The 20,735-nt window shown below is 46.7% G+C and overlaps 1 protein-coding gene across 5 annotated transcripts in view; it reads right to left on the minus strand.

Moving 5' to 3' along the window:
- Positions 1 to 20,735, minus strand: part of LOC144728326 (calmodulin-binding transcription activator 1-like) — a 630,428-nt gene that overhangs the window by 20,220 nt on the left and 589,473 nt on the right. For 4 of the 5 annotated variants that reach the window (XM_078607684.1, XM_078607683.1, XM_078607681.1 and 1 more), the window contains 2 exons: positions 15,945 to 16,016; positions 559 to 752 (listed from right to left, as the gene is read on the minus strand). In XM_078607684.1, the coding sequence (XP_078463810.1) occupies positions 559 to 752; positions 15,945 to 16,016 (266 nt within the window). The remainder of the gene's footprint in view (positions 1 to 558; positions 753 to 15,944; positions 16,017 to 20,735) is intronic. The other variant, XM_078607682.1, reaches the window with a different exon arrangement.

A 20,735-nucleotide genomic window follows, 5' to 3' on the forward strand; every position in this document is an offset into this window, starting at 1 on the left:
TGCATTTAATACTTTAATGTACTGGCCAATCGTCTTACATTTGTAATCCTAATCTCCACTGCCACTAAATCCAAAAGTACTTTTATGCCAGCCTTATTTTCATTATTAAATAATTGCATATACTTTATATAGTCTCCTGTAGTGTTGGCACAGAATGAACAAACCCTCCAAATGATGTACAGTTCACAAGTCAGCAGCACTACAACTGTCAGTAAGACTCAAAATCTACAAGCCTTCAAGCTAAGAGAAGACAAACACTCGCAAATCTCTGAGCCATCGAGTAAGTCATTTGTTATCGCGGACCCTTATGAGTCCAGTCCATCATGGACGTGGCTGCCTGCATTGCTGAGGAACCATCGGCTCTGCCAAATGCTATTTCATGTTGCCTCGTTTTCCCCACGCAACGGATGACATTTGCAGGAGACGGATTGTGGCATCGCAGGGATGATCCCAACACTATCAGCTTGGAGAAGGCCTCCATCCACCTATGGACAGGTAATGTATGCTGCTGCTTCTGATTGATGATGTTGATGATGTTTTCCCACCGTGATCTCTCACCTCATCTTTTGCTGGAGGTTGATGGTGCCCCGGCGGGTCTGCTTGAGTTTCTCGTACTCCTTGTAGCTGCGGTAGTACTGTTGTATGAGCACGGCCGCCCGGCGGCTCTGCTGGAAGCGCTTCTGCTCGTAGTAGGAGCGGAACTTGCTCTGGATGAGGATGGCCGCCTGTGTCATCTTCTTGTAAAGTGCGTACTGCGGGGGAGGACACACGCGGGAATGGGGTTTTGTTAGACGGGACTCGCTCTGGTAACCGGTGGCACATTTGAAAACGTTCAGGGTGCCACATGCTAAATTAATGGAGGAAAGGAAGGACTGCGAGACAATGGGAGAGGCCTTTGACTGGCAGTGCGAAATTAGGGGCTGACAGAAACAAATCCTAAATTAGGGTTTTTATATTATTCCTGCATGAGATTCATAATTGCGCAAGCGCAGAGTCAATGAGACACACCACATGCAGCCAATACTCTGATTTCAGTGAGTTATTGAACTGTATTGTTGCGTTTGATTGTGGCACTTGATGCAGACCAGATGAGTGAATCCCTATTGGCAAATGTGTTAACCGGATTGCAGACAAAATGAATGTCCCATTAGGAAAATATATGTATTGATAGGTTTACTCAAATTGTGAGGCGTTAGTAGAAGATTGTGTAGATTTTCTATTGATTTTCTTGTTTAAGTCACAGTGCTTTGAAATACTTTTTTAAAAAGGTGCTTTATGACATGAAGATTATTGTTGCATATTTGGTGAATAAAATATGACTGCGGCGTGATGTACACAACATGGGGTAGGAGTCGCAAAACGTATAAAGATATCAGTTGGTTAGGGTATGCATCATAAGCACATCAGGATGAGTACACCTAGGGCATTATTGAAGGCGGAAAATGACCAAAGGATGAGATAGAAGGATGGAGTGCTTTTGGAAAACTGAACTTGAAAATGAAAAAATTACATCAATGTGCCTAAAGAAGAACGTGTGTATTTAGTGGACACTACCTGCCATAACATATGGATAGGAAACATGGAAATTGACAACAACAAAAGATCTGAAAAGTGCATACAGAACAATGGTGAAGTTCATGCTGGAAATTCCACAATGACACATTGAACAGGGAACTATAAACGTCTATATCATAAGCCACTTGGTTGAGCTTTCATTTGTGGCCAGGTTACTTCTGAAAAAGAGCTATATAGCTCGGTAGGCCTTGGTAATATAAAAAGTTTAGTTTTCTACAATTGTTTAGTTTTAGTTTAGGGAACAAACGTAAGTTAGAGACACCATATTTATTGACCGTTAAGAAAAGTAAGTGGGTTTGGGCAAGACAAACAATCGCTAATGGTCAGGACAAATGATGGAGTGGCAGCCAAGGAGATGGAACGTGCCTGAGAAAATATCCAGATGGAGTTATTGGATCAGCTCGTGTGTGGAAAGCTAGATGGAATGTTGCTTCGCGCGTTCACTGTCGATGGTGACGGCTTATGGAGGCCTTCTTTCAGCAGTGGATACATCAGCGCTGATGATGCTAATGATAACCTTTGCAGTTCTTTGACAAATTAGAACCATATGCATTTTGTTTCCAATGAGCTAAGTGCTACCTCCGAGACAGTGAAAAATGTCAGCAAAAAAAAAAGTATGATAAACGTGCAAATGAACGTATAAAGTATATTTAAAGTTAATTTGAAGCTTTCGTGACTGCAGGAATTACTCTTTGGTTCTTTCGGTAAAGTCATGTATAAAGATAAAATAATGAATTAAATAATTATTTAATATCTTATTTTATAATAACCAAAGAGTATATTTAAAGTATATTATTTGTGCTCAAGATATGTTATGCTGACCAATAAAATTAATCCATGCTGAACACTATCTCCGGAGTTGCCTTCACAAAAAAGCATCTCATGAACAGCTTTGGAATGTACCGAGAATCTGAAACTCATCATTCTGCAGGATAGTACTATTCGTCTACACATTTTTATGCATTCCTGAGTTGAATAATTTGGAAAAATCAGGTTAAATTCATGTCAACTCACGACCGCATAGAATTTTCGAAGGACAAGCTGCACCTCCACCTTGAAACATGTTCCCATAATTTTGCTAAAGCGCACGGCTGTTCCAATTGTCAGCCGATACTTTTAAGTGAGTTCAATACATTCCATTGTGAGTGGTTGGTGTAAAATAAAGGTACGTATAATTACGAACATAAATAGGATGAAGCTAATTTGATAATAAAACAGAGACCTATAGCTTACAGCCTGATGTGTATTGAAAATATACAGTTCAACTGCCCTTAAATATGACAATGTTTATACGTTTTAGTTAAAATACATTTTATGTATTATTGACTTGATTTTCATACATTCTTGATCTTTACACTATCATTCGGGTTAGGGAACTAGAACCACTTTGAATTTATGAATACATTCTAGAAACCAGAATGCAGTACAATATGAAGATATAACATTGCAGCATTTGACAATGATATGACAAAAACGTGCGCGTTACCTTCAGCGCTATCCATGTCAGCTTTGTTACAACACAAAATGTCGACATTAATTCACATTTCCACACTCATAACACATTCTACCAACACACATTCAAGTCAAAGTCCTGCTCAAGCGAGCATTAGGCAGTGCTCATCTCTTGGTTTACAGCCCTGTTCCAAGCGGTAGAAATTCCACATTTCTATGGAAGGGGTGAGTTTCCCCATAGGACATCTACTTTTCACCTCCCCATGAAGTGGTAAGTATTTTATCGACCCCAGAGGTATAATGGGCTGAGTCAAAGCCCAACCAGGAATTGAAATTGCGAGCAGCTCGCTCTACCGGCCGGATACCAATGCATCACCGGTAAATTATTACAAAGGTTTATGAACAGATGTATTGAAACACATAATTTGACAAAACTGTAAATATTATATAAACCGTCACACGAACTCTGGTCATCCTAGCAACGGCGTTTGGCTAGCCATTGAACAAAAACGGTCACTGATTTTTGTGCTTTCAGATGTGCTTCCGTGGCTGTCTGGAACGCAAGGCACTTTTAAATTTAGAACTGCTTTTTGTGTTTCATTTGTTGTCCTTTTCCCGCACCTCTGATTAGCATGGTTGGCAATGTACGGTGCAAAATAAGTTCAACATGCATATCTATGTAATAATTCACAAGGCATCCTCAAACTGTCAGTCATGGGGATTGTTTGATATCATTTCACCGCACTGGCCAGTGTGGGTTGGTGAAGGGAGTACACAGGTCTCATTTAAGTTATCACTTACCCCTGATGTCAGCTGCGACATGGAATTTAACTTAGGTTGTCAGGTGCAGAGCACAGTGCATAAACCACTGTCCCGAATTGTGACATTTATTTGCTACCGGTGGGACATTCATTTGAGTTTAAAAAGTTGATTTATATGAAGTCAGTTGCATGCAAATTTTTGTCATGTATTCCTATGTTCAGAAAAAAAAGTATGAGAGTTGATTTCCAATGAGATACCTTCATGTCCGACATATTTCTGAATTTCACATTCCATGTGTAAACTTCTTGTTTTTTCCATGTAAACAAATGTATATAATAGATAGAGTATATCATGTATTTTAATGACCATATACAAACAACCGGCACCTTTCGCCACAAAGTGGCAGTGACGTCACCATGACGCTTGTGCCAGGCTAGATGCATGTTGAGGCCACTTGAAGTGTGACGTCACCATGACGTTGGCAGGAGGTCACGGGACAGACCCAGGTGTTATGAGTTGACTGGCAAATGCACTACCTGTGCTCCTCCTTGCTGCATTTTAGCTGCCCGGTGCTCTGTAAATTTTTGTAATAGAATAACCTCTGCAACATTGCTGGACGTCGACTGCCTCAAACTGCCCAATTGCGTCCTTTAAAAACCTCCACAGAGGCAGATCAAGACACCACTGGCACCAGTCATCGGCGAGTCCAATCAGCTCCACATCCTCCCGTACCACATCAGCCCATTACTTTTCTAACCGGTGACGTGGCCATTTATCCGCTTCTATCTGGCCAAACAGAAGCTGCTTTGGCATGCAGTGGCTAAGCATGCGGGTTACGTGACCCAGTCAACGCAAACTATACCTGCGGAGGAGCTCATTGTGATTCTTTAAAGGGGTCCATGTTGCGTAAGAATAGAGAAGAGAGGGAATGGCTGTGGCTGAGAATACTCAGAGCTGCATATAGAGTGATAGTCCCATAAAGCGTTTAACAGACTGTTGGGGAAAATGCCATTAGTGAGCACCTATGAAGGCGGGCATGGCACATGAGGGGGTAAGTGGTCATCATCACACCCAGCTGCCTTTGTCTCCCCAGTGGTAATGTTTACATTCTACATTGGGTACTCATTTCAGGCTGAGTCGTCCTAGGAGAGGCCCAGGACCAGTTCAGATAATCGTCACTGGTGTTTGCTATGAGCGGGATTCGAACTCAGGTTGCCGGGTTAGTAGTGCAGCCTGCTAACTACTCCCCAACTATATACAAAGAGAAAAATCCCATGTATCGCCTTTACAGGCTGTTGGGGCACAAACATGTGTAGGGGTCTTACGGAGGGAATATGTGTCGAGCTGATATGTATGGGATCCAACGGGAAACTAGCACAGTGGGCGGGGCTACGTCAGTGCACGGGCAGGTGCCCTCTACGACGTCCGCGCTTCGGACGTTACGATCCCCCGGGGCCCCACCCCTCAGGGAGGGGGATGTATAAAAGGGGAATGTATCGGGGGGCTAGGGAGAGTTGGGTTAGCTAAGAAGAGAAGACGGAAGACGTCCCAGATAGAGCCCTGGTCTCCCCCTGCTACGCCGTCCTTGTCAGGACCGCGCAGGCCCGAGCCAGTGGCGTGGTGCCAGAGCCAGAGCCAGGGTTGGTCTGGACTCTGAGTACCGGGCCCGACTGACCAGTGTCGGGCCAAGATAGCCTCCCCTAGTCCACGAGAGGAGGACTCTGAGGCAGGCTAGGGTTAGCTGGGAGAGGTGTCCCCAGAAAGACGGGTGAGGGGGCCGATACCCCCTCAAGTGTGTATGTCACGACGGTTGTTGTAATAAAACTCAGTGTGCCTCAACCCCGGGTGTCGACCTGTATTCGACGGTACTACATCTGGCGTCAGAAGTAAACAACGAACATGGACACGCGCCGAACAGCTCGGGCCGGGGTGCAGGAGGCGGAGGACACCGCGGGAAGTGCGGTACCAGAGACGGCTGAGGGGGCCAACGAGCAGCCGGGACCGAATGCGTCCTTACCGGGCCATCGGGAGGAAGGGGAGTCGCTGTCCGACGGGCTGCGGCTGGCGCACGCGAGGTTGGCGGAGCTGCTATACGCTGCTGCCGCCACACTCGAGACCATCACTCGGCTGGGGGCTGCTGGACCACCGCGAGGCGAGGACAGCCGACGGCCGTTGCACCTTCCCGCCATTTCTAACGACGGCACTTTTGAAAGTCCCGCCATCGCCGCAGCAGCTGCCGAGGGCGTGGCCAACCTCAACTTGGGGTCCGACATCGACTCCGCTGGAGCTGCCGCGTCACCGCCTTCGGACGGAGCGTCACTATCTGCGCGACAGGCGATTACAGCTGCCGTTCGTGCTGACGCTCGGCCGAGTCGCGGGGACATCAAAGTGCGGCCCTCCACGGCGGTCGCGGCACTACACCAAAGACTACCCCCGCTGAAGGAGTTCGTGGCTGAGGAGGGCGACTGGGGGGGATTTCAGCGGCGCTTCCTCGCGCATCAAGAGATGGCGGGGTGGTCAGACGACGAAGCCCTCTGCGCACTACCGGCGCTCCTTGACGGCGACGCCCTCGCCGCTCTTACGTCCGCATCGAGGGACAAGCGCTCTACTCTTCAGATGGCGCTGCAATTGCTGGCTGGGGTTTACGGACCATCGGCCGAGTGTAGGCAGCGATTCTACGACCGCCAGCGGGGTGCGAAGGAGTTGCCCCTCGCCTACCGTACCAGCCTTCTGGCGCTCGCAAAGACGGCCTTCCCTCGTATGGATGACCAAGGCGTCGACGCCATGGTCACCGAGAAGATCCTTCTGCTGGCGGACGACCTGGACGTCGCCATCGTCGCGCAGGAGGACGTGGAGATGGGTTCCCTCCAAGCGGCGCGCCTCCTCCACGCCAACCTCCTGTCGCAGCGAAGGAAGGCCAGCAGGGCAGCTGCCGGCCGTACGGTGGCTGCCGTCACCTCACCGACGGAGGAGGTCTACGCCGCCGACTTCCGACAGCAGCAACGGATGGGAGCGCGGGCTGACCGGGATGGCCCGACCCGCCCCGACCGCCCGTCTTCACCACCTGCGCTCCCGCGCTGCTATAACTGCGGCGTCCGGGGCCACGTCGCCTTGGGGTGCCGTTCCCCTCGACAGCGGGGGACGACGCCTCGCCGGGACGCCGGCCCTCCTCCTCCTCCTCCCAAGCTCCACCGACATGACCCGGCGAGTCGCGGCACCCCACATGTTTGGCCAAAGCACACACCCGTTACACATGTACACACCGCAACGAACGGGGGGCCAACATTGCACACCATGGGGCCAACACGAACCACTATGGGGACCAAATTCGAACCAGCCCAGTGGTCCGTGTTGGCCCATCGCGTTCTAGCTGCGCCGTCGGGCTCGTCGGCCGTAGTAGGGTATATTGACGGGGTCGAAGTGCGTATCCTCGTCGATACAGGTGCGTCGGCAACCATCATTTCGGAACTAATATACAACATTCTCCCTGTCCAAAGTCGTCCCTTGCTACCGGTTAATGTGCCATTCTACGCTGCTAACGGGGGCTCACTGGGTATCATGGGGCAGATTCGCGCGCAAATTTCGATCGGTGATATTAAATTGTCCGGCCCTATTTTTGTGTCCTCCTCGCTGGCGGTTCCGTGCCTGCTGGGGACGGATTTCTTGGGCAAAATGCCGATTCGGATCATGATTAATCAGGGTTGCATTGAACTCCCGTCGGGACGGCGGATGGCTTTTTTGCCTTCCCCTACTACGGATCGTTCGGCGCTCGCGACGGTACCCGCGTTTGTAGTTCAGACGGTTCGCGTGCCGCCAGGGGCACAAATGTTGGTACCCCTGAAGCTTCGTAGGCCCTTCGCTAAGGGTGTTGGGGACCAGGGTGTCCTGCTCGGCCCATCTAGGGCTGGGGTTAGCGGGCCGCATTTGATTCCCGCTCAGACCATTGTAAGGGGGGACGGGGACCCCTTCATCGCGGTCCTCAATGTGGGGTCGCAGGCCGTGGTAATTCCCCAGGGGACTGTGCTTGCTCACGCAACGCCGGTGCCCTGTGAGGAGTCTGTCGCAAATCACGTGCATGCTGCCACTCTGCCGACTCCACATTCGGACACCGATGAAGGGTGGCTTGAGGCGCTTTGTGCGGGATCGACGGACCTGTCGGATGTAGAGCGTCAAAAACTTAGGACACTATTGCGCGAATTCGCCGATGTGTTTAGTCAAAACAAATTCGATCTGGGCTGCACCCAATTGCTGCGTCACCATATTGATACTGGTGACAGCGCGCCCATACGCCAAAATCCCTTCCGGCTGAGTCCCGCCGAGAAGGACCATGTCAAATCGGCTGTTGATGACATGTTAGCCGCCGATATCATTTCTCCCTCTACCAGCCCGTGGGGAGCACCGATCGTTCTGGTAAAGAAACAGGATGGATCGTTGCGGTTTTGCGTCGATTTTCGCCGCCTCAACAAAATTTCCGTTGCTGACGCATACCCGCTTCCCCGTATTGATGAATCACTCGACGCCTTGGCGGGGGCGTGATTCTTCTCCACATTGGATTTGCTTTCGGGATTCTGGCAGCTTCCTCTGGATGATGAATCTAAGCCTAAAACCGCTTTCCGTACGCCACATGGTCTCTTCCAATTTAACCGGTTGCCGATGGGATTACACTCGGCGCCGGCGACTTTCCAGCGATTGATGGAATTGGTTTTGGCTGGATTGCAGTGGGATTCGTGTTTAATCTATTTGGACGTTATCGTCTTTAGCAGAACATTCGACGAGCATCTCCAGAGGTTGCGGGCCGTTTTCCTCAAAATGCGGGCTGCTAATTTGAAATTTAAACCCCAAAAGTGTCATTTGTTGCGCGAATCGGTACGTTATTTGGGGCACATCGTAGGGCGCTCGGGTATTGCTACCGATCCCGCCAAAACGCAGTGCGTCAGCTCCTGGCCGACTCCCACCTCGGTGGGAGAGGTCAGGAGCTTTGTGGGTTTCGCGTCATACTACCGACGTTTTGTCGCGGACTTTGCCACCATTGCTAAACCCCTGCACGCTTTGACGTCGAAGGGGGTCCGTTTCCATTGGGGACAGGAGGAGGAGGCTGCGTTTCGCTCACTTCGGGACGCTCTGGTTAATGCCCCTCCCCTGGTTTATCCAGATTTCTCAAAACCCTTTGTGCTTGATACTGACGCGAGCAACACAGGTATTGGGGGCGTGCTGTCCCAGGTGGTCGAGGGCGTCGAACGGGTGGTCGCGTACGGTAGCCGAGTGTTGTCTCCGGCGGAGCAACAATATTGTGTCACGCGTCGGGAACTGCTGGCAATTGTCTACTTCATCCAGCAGTACCGGCCGTATCTGTACGGACAGTGTTTCACCGTCCGTACAGACCATGCAGCGCTACAGTACGCCCTGCGAGTCCAACAACCATCGGGACAATTGTCTCGATGGCTGGAGGTTCTCCAGGATTTTGATTTTCAGACCACGTACCGTAAGGGCGTTCGCCACACCAACACGGACGCCCTGTCACGCATGCCGACCACCCCCGAATGCGCATGCCTCCTGGGGTCGGGTCGGTGCAGGCATCCTGCTGAATTGCCTGTCCCGGTCTTGGCGGCTGCTGATGACGCAGCACCAATGACTAATTCTATCGCACAACAGGGTTCTGATTCCCTGTTGGGGTTGCCTGCTACGGAATGGGGCCGGTTGCAAATGGAAGATACTTCCCTCCTTGCGTTGCGCCGCCGCGTCAGGGACCGGGGGCGGGGGAGGGGTGATGCCGACGCATGGGAAATGCTCGGTGGGTTGTTAATGCATTGGGACGGGAAATCCCATCGCCACCGGCTAGTGGTCCCTTCGGGGTTACGGGGTAGGGTGGTGTGGGCCGCTCACGAGCGCCTCCTCCACCTGGGTACCCAAAAGACCCTGGCCTTGCTCCAACTTGATTTCTTTTGGCCGGGCATGACAAGGGATGTCGGGGATCTGTTAGCATCGTGCCCTAGATGTGCGCAGCGCAAACCACCAGCGAAGGAGTCGAACCCGCCCCTGCAATCTATCAGGGTTTCCCGGGTGAACGAACTCGTCGCGCTGGACATTCTAGGACCGTTCCCCGCCACCCCTAGGGGAAATAGGTATTTGCTAACCGGGGTTGAATATTTCACGCGCTGGCCTATGGCCTGGCCCCTGGCCAACCAGTCGGCGGCAGCCATCGTGGAGGCCTTTGTCCAGGGATACGTCCTTGACAAAGGTGCTCCCGAGAGGCTGCTGACCGACCAGGGTAAAAAATTTTCAAGCAAATTGCTCAAACAGGTCTGTGACATCCTTGGCACTAAAAAGATTCGCACCTCTCCATATCACCCACAAACCGACGGGATGGTCGAGCGGTTGCATCGTACCATCACGTCGATGCTGTCGCAGCACGTTTCTGACTCACAGACGGATTGGGATTTGAAAATTCAGGGGGTCCTGTCAGCATACCGGTTGGCCCCCCATACTGCCACGGGATTTTCCCCCTTTTTCCTTATGTATGGCCGCGAACCGGAGCCACCTGTTCAGGCCCAACTGCAGATCCCGGCGCCGCAAGGAAAAACTCAATTGGCCGAACACGTTAAATTCAACCTGGAAAAATTAACGGAGGCTCGGGATGCTGCCATGCAAAATTCTGCCAGGCGGCAGAGGGCTAATGAGCGCCTCAGAATGGGTCGCGCGCATGTAATACAGTGGAAGCCGGGGGACAGGGCGTGGTTGCACTGTCCCCAGGTACCGCTCGCGTCCTCCTCTAAACTGCTGAGACCGTGGCGGGGTCCCGTCGAGGTGGTTGAGGTCCTGAGACCTCAGTGCGTGCGCATTCAATGGGGGAGGCGCCGGTGGTTTGTACACCCTGCCAGGCTAAAACCCTTCGTTGCGGTGCGAGATCCCACTACACACGCGCGTGGCCAAGCATGTGGGGGGGCGTCCGACTCAGAGGGGTCTTCTCCGTTGCTCCCGCCTAACGTGCTGCCGGCTGTTCCACCCCCAGGCGCACCGGGAGTGACGGGCTCACGCCCGACGACCCCCGCAGGTGATGCTGAGGGTCTTGCGACGTCGGCAACAGACTCGCTCTGTGATGAACACCTGCCGGCCAACGACCTGCCGGCCGACGACCTGCCGGCCGCGCCTGTCCCGTGTGACGGGCCGGCGGCGAGGACGCGCGCAAAAATGCGCAGACTCTTGTGAAAAAAAAGAGAGAAGAATTTTTTTTTTTTTTTGAGTCTTTTGTGGTTTCTCTTTCCGGTGTACATTCGCATGTTGTGCTCACGGTGTGGGGCGTCCGTGCTGTGTTCCCGGCACGTGCCGCGCTGCGTTGTACGATTATTGTGTTGTGTGTGTTGTGTGTGTTGTGTGTGTTGTGTGTGTTGTGCGTCGTCTGTGGGGGGGGCTGGAGGGGGACTCCAGGTAAAGATACACGTGTATATACGCTCGTCCTACGGTTTTCGTATTTATTCGCGGGGGGGGTTCGTCGGATTATTTTTTTTTTCTTTCTTCCTGTTGTTCTGCTCGTTGCGTTATTGTTGAGAAAAAAAATGAGGCACACGCTGGGGTATCGAGGGCTGAATAAACTTTTATTGTCGATGTTGCAGCCGGGACGGCTGCGAGCTGTACAGGGGGGGGTGATGTAGGGGTCTTACGGAGGGAATATGTGTCGAGCTGATATGTATGGGATCCAACGGGAAACTAGCACAGTGGGCGGGGCTACGTCAGTGCACGGGCAGGTGCCCTCTACGACGTCCGCGCTTCGGACGTTACGATCCCCCGGGGCCCCACCCCTCAGGGAGGGGGATGTATAAAAGGGGAATGTATCGGGGGGCTAGGGAGAGTTGGGTTAGCTAAGAAGAGAAGACGGAAGACGTCCCAGATAGAGCCCTGGTCTCCCCCTGCTACGCCGTCCTTGTCAGGACCGCGCAGGCTCGAGCCAGTGGCGTGGTGCCAGAGCCAGAGCCAGGGTTGGTCTGGACTCTGAGTACCGGGCCCGACTGACCAGTGTCGGGCCAAGATAGCCTCCCCTAGTCCACGAGAGGAGGACTCTGAGGCAGGCTAGGGTTAGCTGGGAGAGGTGTCCCCAGAAAGACGGGTGAGGGGGCCGATACCCCCTCAAGTGTGTATGTCACGACGGTTGTTGTAATAAAACTCAGTGTGCCTCAACCCCGGGTGTCGACCTGTATTCGACGGTACTACACATGTATTAACTTAAGATGTGATAAGTAAGCTTTCAAAACTTAATTTCATGTTAAGTATTTGCCAACAAATGTGTCTAAAGCGGTCGCAGATGACACACCCATACAAGTTTTAATTACTGGAGAAACCAGGAAAGTACTTAAAACACAATTTGCACTGAAATGGTATTCTTATTAACAGATGTTTCAAATGCTACGTAAGTTAAATATACATATGTATGCTATGACCTATCATGTGTTTGGAGTGGAGAGCAGTGACACAGTGGTTAGTGCACTGCACTCCGAATCCAGTGACCTGGGTATGAATCTTGACCATGGCAAACATCGGTAGTCAGTGATGTCTGAATTCGTCCTCGGCTCCCGACTTTAAAACATGTACTGAACCTCCGACAACACCATAAGGAAGCCTTCATTCAGCAGTCGATGAACAAAAGTGTTGTAAACTATTATCAAATATTGTGCCGTCTGTGTACATACAAAACTTGACCTAAAAAAAAGTACACAATCAATAACGTTTAAACACTTTTTTTTTACACGATTTGTTTTTCCTCGTTTGGAGAGTAACCATTTATAAATGTTTCAGTTGGCGTTTGTCTTTTCGTTTATTCTGAGTGGCTAGATCGCCGAGGCAGCAACGATTTATAAAAAAAAGTCCGGCGTTCCATATGCCCATTTGTCCGTCCACTTAATTATAAAAAAAAGACTTTCAGAAGGCATGAATAATACAAAAAAAAGTTATAAAGTGGACACCCCCCAGGTGCGGTGGTAAAAAGTTGATCCAATAGGTTTTCCAAAATTGTTGACTCCCCCAAAAAGGGATTCACCCCCCCCCCCCCGCCAAAAAATAAATGTATTGTGCAGGCATATATACTTACAATAGTCAGTAATATCTATATATACGTACACACCCTACATACAATAGTTAGTAGTATCTACATATATACTTACACACCCTACATTAAATAGTCAGTAGTATCTACATATATGCCTACACACCCTACATACAATAGTTAGTAGTATCTACATATATACTTACACACCCTACATACAATAGAATCAGTTGTATCTGCACACATTTGGGAGGGGGGAAGAAGAGGACATCAGTGGGGGTGGTTGGCGAGGCACAGAGCGCTGAGAAGCCCTCCGTAGGAGATAGAATAAGGCGGTCGTAGGCCGCCGAAATTCTAGTTTATCACAATTTTTATTAATAATAATAAAACCTACCACCATTATTAATAATGCCTTTTAACAGAAATTACATAGTGGGCAAATATATTGGAAAATGGCCATTCTTCAGTGTTCTGCTATTGCACAACACTGCCACAGCAGTCTATTATATTTAAGTTAAGCAATATGTCATCTAACAGTGTGTAGGAGAACTTCAACATTTCATATATTTCCATTATAGGGCACAGTATCAGTGCTCAACGTAATCAGTTACTTTTAACGTGTTACTTTCACACTACTGCCACTGCAGTCCTTTTATGACGTGTTGTTAAATTAAAGCTTTAAGAACGATATATCTTGATGGTATTTTAACGTTTACGGTGAAAAAAAAGAGAAGTATACAGACGGAATGTAAAAGTCAAAGATACTACGTCGTACATAAAGGCAACTGAAACTATGCAGAAGCATACCAGTTTTGCAAGATAACGAATGCTCTTTCTACAGATATGATCTCGTTAAACAATTTTTTAAAGTTTTTTTAGATTTACTACTGGAAATTTATCTCGCAAGGTAAAACTTGATATCAAAGCGTGAAAACAAGTTGCTATCGTCTCGCTTTGTAGATCAGGCAACTTAAACAAAACCTCTAATCTCTCAAGCTTTTAAATGTCATCTTTGGATTAAATCAGCTTTGCAGAGCTGGCATCGACCAAGATCCTGGTTGTTATTATTATACGTGGACGTGTGCCATGTCTGTGTTTGCCAAATAATCGCCCTTGTATGGGCAGGGGTTCCATTTAAGTTGTACGGATTGGCCCTCTTGTTACAGCCCTAAATATAACTCAAAATCCGAACGCATGTAAATATAACATGTGGTCGTATGTCTGCTGTCGTGTCAGCATTGATGTGTACGTGAAATGCATATTCCACAGAATTAGTGTACAGTCACAACAAATAAATGATAGCGGTTAGTAAATAATCATCAGTTTGTCACTTATGGGCAAAAACGTACGTTAAATTTGGATTGCTCGAAGGGTTAGCGACGGTTATGCTCTTAAATGCAATAAATGTATGAGCTGATCGACTGTTCGATGTTTAAAATAAAATGACAAGAACAAGTGCAGGCTCGTTGGACCTGGCAATACAATGGGCTCTGTCATGTATTGGATGAACATGCCGTGTCAGTAAATTCGCTTGCCATAAAACACAAGCAGATGCTTATCCGTCTGTTGATGCTAGTTGTAATTATTGGCGAAACGTCGTACTCAGATGGTAAATGTTGTGGATTTGCTCTCCAACACACCGGTGTGCTGTACTTGTAACGAATTGGCACGTTCTGTTTACGTGACAAACCTTACTCATTGGTTGTGTCGGGAGGTGGCAGGTTTAACGACACATTTATATCTACACAATCTCACCCAAAAAACTCTATTATTGAAGATGCTTATGCTACAACGTTTCGTTTTTTTGTAGGTTCTGTCTCCCGTGCTGTAATTCTGTCACAGTGAAACTAACCATATGAACACAGATGCTTGTCAGTCATATTTTGCATATGCAAATGTCGCGAGTGAAAATACCACGAAAAATGTATCCTATGCATACAATCGATGTTAACATTGTGAGTCGTATTCAAAAAGGCGATGCATTTTTGTGAAGTGAGATTTCATAGCAATGTATAATTCTACATGTATCATGTGTCAAATAAAAAATACATTTTAATTTAATTTCTAGCTGTACATGCCTAAGATCTTTGTATAAAGTATCTTGAGAAAGCCGTATGTAGAGAGGCAATGCCATTTAATATTGTTAATTATAATATATAAAAGCATATATACATTTTCTATACAGCGCCTGCATTTTGTTATCGAGCTAATTAACATTTTCTCTCACGTAATTCAGTGGTGCTTATTTCTAAGATAGATTGGCCAATTCCATACCAACAACCTAAGTGCAAAATTCTCTTAGTTTTTTATTTTTAAATCAGTGCCATTTAAGGGATATTTTCACTCAAAGACAGGAACAGTGCAATATGTAAAGTACACGCACACACGGGTCAACATTTTAAAGACTGCAAAGCGTGTGAAAGCACACAATGGAATGTTACGGTAAAAGAAAAGGCACATTTGGACAATGCTAAAATATCCAAACAATACTCTTATATAAGCGCACAACTTTATCTATCTGTGCTGAATGCTGCACTTTCCGTCGTTTTCATACAGGGGGCGCTGCAAACCTACGCGCCCCCTGCATGAACGACGGAGGCGCAGGGACAGACGTTCGATTACGTTGGAATCGATCTGCAGACGGCGGTCTTCTCGCACAGCCAGCTCTATGTCGCCTTATCTCGATCGAACCGAACCCCCAGCAAGGCCATCTACTTAACGACGAGAGAAAATTCACACAAAATGTAGTTTTCAATGATGTCTTCCAGATGTAAAATGATATAAGCTTTTAATGAATAAATAAAATTATCTAATTCAAAACACAATACAATTAAAAGATGTTTCATTTTAAAACTTCAAAACGGAGCATCGGGTGCTCGCGTGAATGTGTCATTCGTGTGCAATTTTTTCCGTGACTTTCCTGGCCGAAGGCCATAAATGGTTGTGCTGAACAACCCAAAGTTTTTTGTATATTTACACTTAAACTTTAACCGACACCTCCCACGCTCTAGCCGATGGGAATGACAGCTGCAATTCTGTTCAATGGACAGACAAGCTCTCAATGTGTGCATTATACCCACAAAGATGTTGTCGCACAGTGGCCGAAGAGAATGGGTTTTACCTGTTTATACTTCCTGTAGCATCGCTGGATAACAGCTGCAGCCATGTCCTGTTGCTCCTTTAGACGCCGTCCCTGCAAAAGGGACCAACGTCATTCTTCAACCTTCACTGATTGACGTGGTATTTTGATGTGAATAGTGTCAAAGGATGTTTATTTCAATCCCTTATTGTAGCCATCGAGAGGATCTTTACACAACGTTGCTCTTGCTATTCGAAAGATAATATACATTGCGAAACTTGAATTTGCGTACAAAGATACAGAGAAAGGGAAGTAAAAAAAACCTGTTGCCAGATGCTCTTTATATTTTCCTTGAAGTTGATATCTTTTGCCTTCATGTACAGACTGGTTATATAAGAGGTAACACACAGACAAGGAGCCAGCAAAAGTGCTTCCATTTAACTTAGGCCAATCTGTAATTTGAAATACAAATGAGGACTTGAAATATGCTGCGGTGGAAAACCAGGGAAGACCATTGCACTCCAACAAGAAAATAATCAGCGTATTTAAAAAGGTATTTTACATTTAATATAGATGTGGCTTCAAGTAAATTACGTCTCTAAAGCGATGATTTAAACGTACGTTTTGTTACACAACATTGCTGTGCAACTCATTATTCTCGAGGTCTCTCAAAAAAACACCTGGTCTCAGAACTCCCACAGATTGTGCTAAGACCTGAAATCTCACACTGAATTGGTCAATGTAAAAAAAAAAATCCATGTCCAGGAGATTAGGCCACCCCTGGGGGGATGGACAGGAGTTAATCACTGCTCTGCGGGACTTGATCTGGCAATAAGTTCACTTCGTGTGTCGAAGATAAACTTCCTTTGCAATTTTGTTCCCCTTCTACCCCCTTTAGTTTTGTTCTTCTCTCCTCATCCTTTCCTCCCTATATAAAATAAATAATCTGTGCTCTCGCTCGTGGTCCCCAACTTGGGTGGGGCAGTGAGCCCCAATTTTCACCTTCCCCTAAACCCAGGAGTAATGACCCTGGGACTTTTGTCCGCGCAGTTTCTGCGACTTCTTCCTATGTTGAATAATTTTTAAAAAATCCAGAGATAAAAAAAGAAAATACATTTGGTGACTCTTTGCTATACGATGCAATGATTGAAAGAGACCACAGCGGCAATATATTAACTACCTCGCCTGGTATACAGGAGGTTTGATCCCAGCCCCGACGCCCGTATATTTGGAGTTTGCATGTGCTCCCTGTGGTCATGTGGATTTTTCTCCGGGTCCTCTGGTTTTTCCCTCCACATTTCGAATCAACATCACGCGTTTAGATTATTTGGCTGCTATAAATGTCCACGTGAAAAGCCACTTCGTGGAGCTATCAATTGTGGCTAGGTAGCTTCTGAAAAAGAGCATTAGAGCGCAGTAGGCCATACCTGGTAAAATACAATTTTGTTTAGTTCAGTTTCGATACAAACTCTTGCCACTCAATTGCATGTGAAATTATTAACCGCTTAAGTGGACAACTGGTAAACCATTAGATTGGACTTCAAGCTAAGTTGTACTTTCCACGTAGCAAGTGTCAAATTGCCAATATGAGTCACTGTGAAGCAGCGGATTAAGAATGGCTCAAGGCAACAAAAGAAATCTGCACTCAATCAACCCGTGTCTCACGGTGATTCAAGGTCACATTCCGAGCATATTCACGGTTGTTTTTCATAAACGACAATGACGTTAAATCTGGAATTGAAACTAAGTTACACAACACTGTGTTTTTTGTTGTTTAATAAGTAATGTTTTAATTGTCTTAACATTTTCCTGTGAAACAAGCATCCTTAATCGTGTTGCAACATTTTTTTATAATAGTGTTGCTTGCATTGTTTTATTTACACGTTCAAATGTGCTTCTCCACGTACGTAAACGCCAAGGTCTCCCTTGACACGACTCCTGGTCTCAATGAGGTCTTTAGAGTAAAATTAAGGCCGCAATGGTTAGCACAGTACGCTCCAAACCCAACGATATGAGTTGTTTTCTGGTTATTGATAACATCGGCATGTATTTTTATTGTTATGAATTCCTACTTATTGAAAAAAAAGATTACCCTATCTATAACCACAGTTGAAAAGAGGTTCGAACTAGAAAGCAGCTTATAAGGTAAGTGGAGGTAACATAAAAACAACTGGAATTGGTGTTTTATGGAAAGTTTTCACAAGTAAATATGTTAAGATAGTTCAAATGTTTTAGTGGAAGCCCACCGAGATAAATGGTCTATATTTTAATGAGATAATTAACATACTTTTACGTGAGCTGTACTGCTACGTTTCTTGCATGTAATAAACACAAAAGTATGAAAGAGGCTATTTCAACGTGAACGTAATTGATAACGTAACCACGCGACACTACCTCTTCGCCCATCGACTTTGCATTTGTTGTTTTTTTACAACAAGAGAGCCAATGGCAGCCAAGTGGCCTTAAAGTTGCATTTCAATTGGGTCGTAAAACAGCAAAAATTACAGAACGCCACACTGACTCCTCTCACGCACGCATGTGGGCACGTGCGCACTGACATACTTATGCAAATTAGCGTGATGTGCACATCACGCACACACGCACGCATCTAGATAAAGAAAGATACCCCTACCCCGATATAGCCTTGAACTGACGATTATGGCAAGTGCTGTTCGCGAGCACCCAGTGGTGTCACGAGAGGGGTGCGGGGGGGTGCGGACCGCACTGGGTGACACCATCAGAGGGGGTGACACCAAAATGATTGCCTATGCAATTTTTGTGCAGTGTTTCAGCAGAAATGTATTCTTTTTACGAAAATATCCTTGTAGTTAGTTATAACAACAAAAAATTCGTAAGTCCAGCTTACATGTACACTATCAATATACCTACAAGGCTAAAACTCTGTGCTAATTTACTTTTTGAACCTTCTAATGCGCTCCGGTCAGAGCTGTCATTGTTACCCAACTACAGTGACGCTTCGAGTCACGTGGTTTCGTTTGCACGCGCTACCAGCACGCGCTATTGTGTTCGTCACTGCTCATGTTTTTATAGTCGCTGATTTTGTCAAATTTTCTGGTGTTTTAGCTACAATATTGTGGTAATTCGTATTTGTGAATCTATATCAATATCTTTTTTGAGAAAAAAAGTAGTAATTAAAGGAAATATTTTTGAGAATAAAGTAAAGGAATAAAGTAAAGGAAATATCATTTAAAGGTGTAATTTTAATTTTGCTAGTTGTTCATGTCACTACTATTGCCATTACATTCAGTGATATACGGTAATTACGAATTACGAGTAACATGAGTACAAAACACATTACTAAGGATGCTGTATGGTCTGGTACGGGCAGAGAGGTCATATGAGGGGTGACACCATGAGTTACCGCACTGGGTGAAACCAACCCTCATGACGCCACTGCAAACTCCTATGAAGGTCGCCACGGTACACGAGGGAGACGGTGACCAGCACCACGTCCCAGCCGCCTTTGTCTCTCCAGTGGCAGTGTTTTACACACTGTACCGAGTACTCAATTGAAGCCGAGTCGACCGAGAGGAGGTCCAGGACCGGTTCGGATTATCGTCACTTGTGTTGCCCTTTGAGCGGGAATTGAACTCGTGTTGCCGGATTGGTAGCGCAGTGCGTTAACCACGACACTAGCGCTCCCGATATTGAGACACATGCACGCCCACTGTTGGTCCTAAGCCAGATTTGAACTCTACATGTAGCTATTTTGGACGATTTTTGACCCCCCCCCCCCCTTCGTCACACGACGTCACAAAAAGTCAGACCCCCCCCCTCAAATATGATGTCACAAAGCTGTGCCCACCCCCCTCCCAAAAAAAAATAAAACATGCTTCAAATCGCTTTAAACTATTGTCATTGTAGTGCGTATTTAATGTGGCGCTGCACTCTGATGTTGTAGGAGAAAACATTTATTAAAAAGTCTATTTAATTAAGTAGACCGTGTTTATCTATATTTATTTAAAGTTGCGCATTTTGATGTGACGTCACATTTCTCAAACACCCCCCCCCCCCCTTCATCACACATCGTCACAAATGTCTGACCCCCTCCCCCTAGGTGCGTGACGTCATTTATGGACGGCCCCATAGTACAGCAGCTGTATAGTACAATATAATATAGTGCAACCACTAACATTTACAACCACCGTGTACAACCTTCCAACTCTGATTGAGGTGCCCCACAAAAGTATCACCCAAACAGGTAAGGGCACAAAAGCAGTTTAAGTATTGGGACTTACTTATAATTACACGGGTATAAAAGACAACACAATTAATACGAATATATATGTGAATATAATCGTGGTTATTTAGGTAGTTATGGTATTAGTCGATGTAAAATACAACTTAAGTGTCCTCATTAGCAGGCCCAAGGTAGCAGTGGGAATTCTACATTGTCATGGTTAGGCGTCAGCCTCAAAATAGGATGACTACTGTTGTCTTACCAGGATGTGATACACACATTGCCAACTCCCAAAGGATAAAGCCAATAACCAATTCACCAGAAGCTAGGAAGAGGTTTGAACCTCGATATGATAGGCAATCACCGCTATAGACTACTGCAGGGATAATTGTTGGGCAGCAGAGAGCAGTGCTGCAAAATCCATTGCTGTTCCGTACTTCTATGCTCCCACTTCGATGCTCGCCCCCTTCAATAACCTGCACTGCAGTGAGGTAACTAGTAATAATAACCCCCCACCACTGACATGGTGCGGGAAGGCTGCTATCCAGCAGTGGATTTACAAAGCGTTGTAAATAGTATTTTTTATATATATAGTTTTATACACACTTATTACAACTGTGTCCATTATGAGT

Source organism: Lampetra planeri, chromosome 28 (assembly GCF_965212315.1).
Source record: "Lampetra planeri chromosome 28, kcLamPlan1.2.h2, whole genome shotgun sequence".
NCBI lineage: Eukaryota > Metazoa > Chordata > Hyperoartia > Petromyzontiformes > Petromyzontidae > Lampetra > Lampetra planeri.